This window comes from Primulina eburnea, chromosome 14 (genome assembly GCF_022965805.1).
Source record: "Primulina eburnea isolate SZY01 chromosome 14, ASM2296580v1, whole genome shotgun sequence".
Taxonomy (NCBI): domain Eukaryota; kingdom Viridiplantae; phylum Streptophyta; class Magnoliopsida; order Lamiales; family Gesneriaceae; genus Primulina; species Primulina eburnea.
Window position 1 is genome coordinate 9,219,405 of NC_133114.1, and position 2,707 is coordinate 9,222,111.

Here is a 2,707-nt window from a genome sequence, read left to right on the forward strand (position 1 = left end):
TTGGGCCACTCTCCAAGACTCACTGAACTCCCCTCTAGCTGGAATGAAGTATCTCGGCTTTGTTCTCCGGCTCTCAATCATTTTTCATTTTGAGATTTCATATGCACGCCGCTCTATGCACTGATCAGCTAATACTTTCCTGGTTTCCACCTTTCGTGACTCAAATCTACGTATGTTTCTCCTGTCTGAGTATCTCTGGTGCTGATCACGAGATGATTCCCCTCTGAACCTTTGATTCTCAAGCACTGGTCTTTCAAGGAAATGTTGGTTCCTCGGCCGATATACCGCGGATTCACTAACATTTCTGGGGAAACGCTGTTGAACTGTTCGTATTCGATCGGCACTATGTCTTCCATGAGCTTCAAAAAATTGACCCTTTGGAATCCAATATTTCTTGATTATTCGGTCTTTCAATGCAAAGGATCGGCTTCTTTTCTCATTGAGAAGATCTCTCAAATACGTCATATTCACATTAACCAAAGCTACTGGGGGAAAATGATCACATCCACCGCCATAGACTCCTGTTTGTTAGGGAACTTCACGACTCCCTTGTTAATTATGTCCTGCAAGATGTTCTCTAACGCCCAACAAGACTTCGTAGCGTGATTGTAGGAGTTGTGGTACTTACAATATTCTCGTCCCTTCAGCTCTTCTGTAAGTGGCATCCTGTGATCAGGTGGAAATGTGATAAATTTTTCTTTTACCAAGAAATCGAAAACTTCCTCTGTCTTTGACACATCAAATGTATACTGCATGTCTTTGGGGAGTTGGAAGCTGTTCTTCTTTTCAGGTTCTGCTGGCTTCTTTTTTAGCAGGGGAATTGTGCAAGAACCAGCTGATCGAATCTCTGCCAATGCCACATCTTCCACCTCCTGATAATAAGACCCCAAAGCAGTTTTCTTCTTGTACGACTCTTCTCGTAATAGTTCTTCGTATTCAGCCACTTTGGTAGCTAGCTCGAAAAAATCCCTGAACTCCATTCCCTGGAATTTCTTCCTTAATTCAAAATCCAGCCCTTTTTGTGCCATCTTCACGAACTCGGTCTCAGGTAAGAATACCTTGCACCTATTCTTAATCTTCTTGAACCTGTCTATGAAATATTCCACAGACTCTCCCTTCTTTTTAGTGACTCTAGATAAGTCAGCAATGCACACTTCTGGCTCTGTTCTATAGAATTGAATGTGAAATTGTCTTTCCATCTCTTGCCAACTCATCACTGAATTTCTGGGGAGTGAGGCATACCAAAAGCAAATATAGTCCCAGTGAGGGAATTCAGGAATAGCCGCAACTTTAGATTGTTGAAGTTCTCCAAGTTGGCTAATTCCCCGCATTGGATTGTGAATCTGGCTATATGTTCCATGCTCGATTGGCCATCCTCCCCACAGAATAGGCTAAAATTATGAACTCTTTAACCGTTTCGATCTGGGTTATTCACGTCTATGTATTCAGGATAGGGTTTGTTGAATCCTAGGCGGCATATCTGCCTCAAGGCCGGCCCATATAGCTCTTGAATAGCCTCTCTCACCATTTCTGGATCAACCACGTGAATGTTCCTAGATGGGAGTGAGTGATGGTAGTGATTTGGCCCCCGAGCTTGAAACCCTGTATTTAAACCAATATTACCTCCTGGGAAGCCCCCATCTACTCCTTGATAATCCATGTGCGATACGTCATCATAAGCTCCTGGTTGGTACAGAGGATTTGTCACGTTGTACACTTGAGTAACTGGTTATTTCGAGCTCCCCACTCCATGAGCACGTGGATATGGCCGGGATCTTCCCCCTAAGGTTTCTTCTCTATTGTGAGGTGGTGTATACCTTCTCTCTGGATGATTTGGGAGAGTAAACTCTGGGCAGCGGGGATCGCCGGCCCTTGAGTTTCCAACGCCCTGATCGGATTCATGAAATTGGTTGCTTCCTGTTGCGACTTTGATTGTTGCACTCCCAAGAGCAGGTTGTCCACAAGTACTATAATTCGATGAGTTCGAATATCGTATCCACGAGGAAGCTAAGGTAATTACAAGTCCACTACAATGTCTTTTTATTTATTTTTTCTTTCAGTTGTTTGAATCTTTAATTAGTAATTTTGAATTGTTCAAATTTTAATTTAAGTAGTTGAGATTAAAGGATCCACTCTTGGTATTTTAATAAAGTTAACATTAACGAACATTATTGAAATCCACTTAATAAAATGGTTCCAATATATTAAATAATCATATTTATATTATGTTATATATTATTATCTTATATGTATATAATATATACCAAAACTTATAAATGTTGTCAAGTATTTATTGTGCTATATATATATTTGTAAACACTAAATCAAGGTTCCCACTTTAAATGGTTGGTAAAACCAAACTAACATTTAAATGGTACCAAGAAATTAATATTATGATATATTTATATATAGTAAATGAAGGTTTCCACTTTAAATGGTTGATAAAACCAAACAAACATTTAAATGGTTCCAAGTAATTTAATATTATAATATATTCATATATAATAAATCAAAGCATCCACTTTAAATGGTTGGTAATACCAAACTAACATTTAAATGGTTCCAAGAATTTAGTGTAACATATAGCAACAATAAATCAAAACTCCCTACTTATAAGTAGGGTATAAAAATGCTTAAAAAAATAAATATAACATAAAAAATAAATAATGATTAAATAATATAAAACATAGATTCTTACCTTTTAGTA

The 2,707-nt window shown here is 38.2% G+C and overlaps 1 protein-coding gene across 1 annotated transcript; it reads right to left on the minus strand.

The window, feature by feature from the left end:
* Window positions 1–482: 482 nt before the first annotated feature.
* On the minus strand, window positions 483–1,331 carry LOC140811144 (uncharacterized). The gene has a single exon (XM_073169017.1). It carries the CDS (start codon window positions 1,329–1,331, stop codon window positions 483–485), a length of 849 nt encoding a protein of 282 aa, XP_073025118.1.
* Window positions 1,332–2,707: the final 1,376 nt, after the last annotated feature.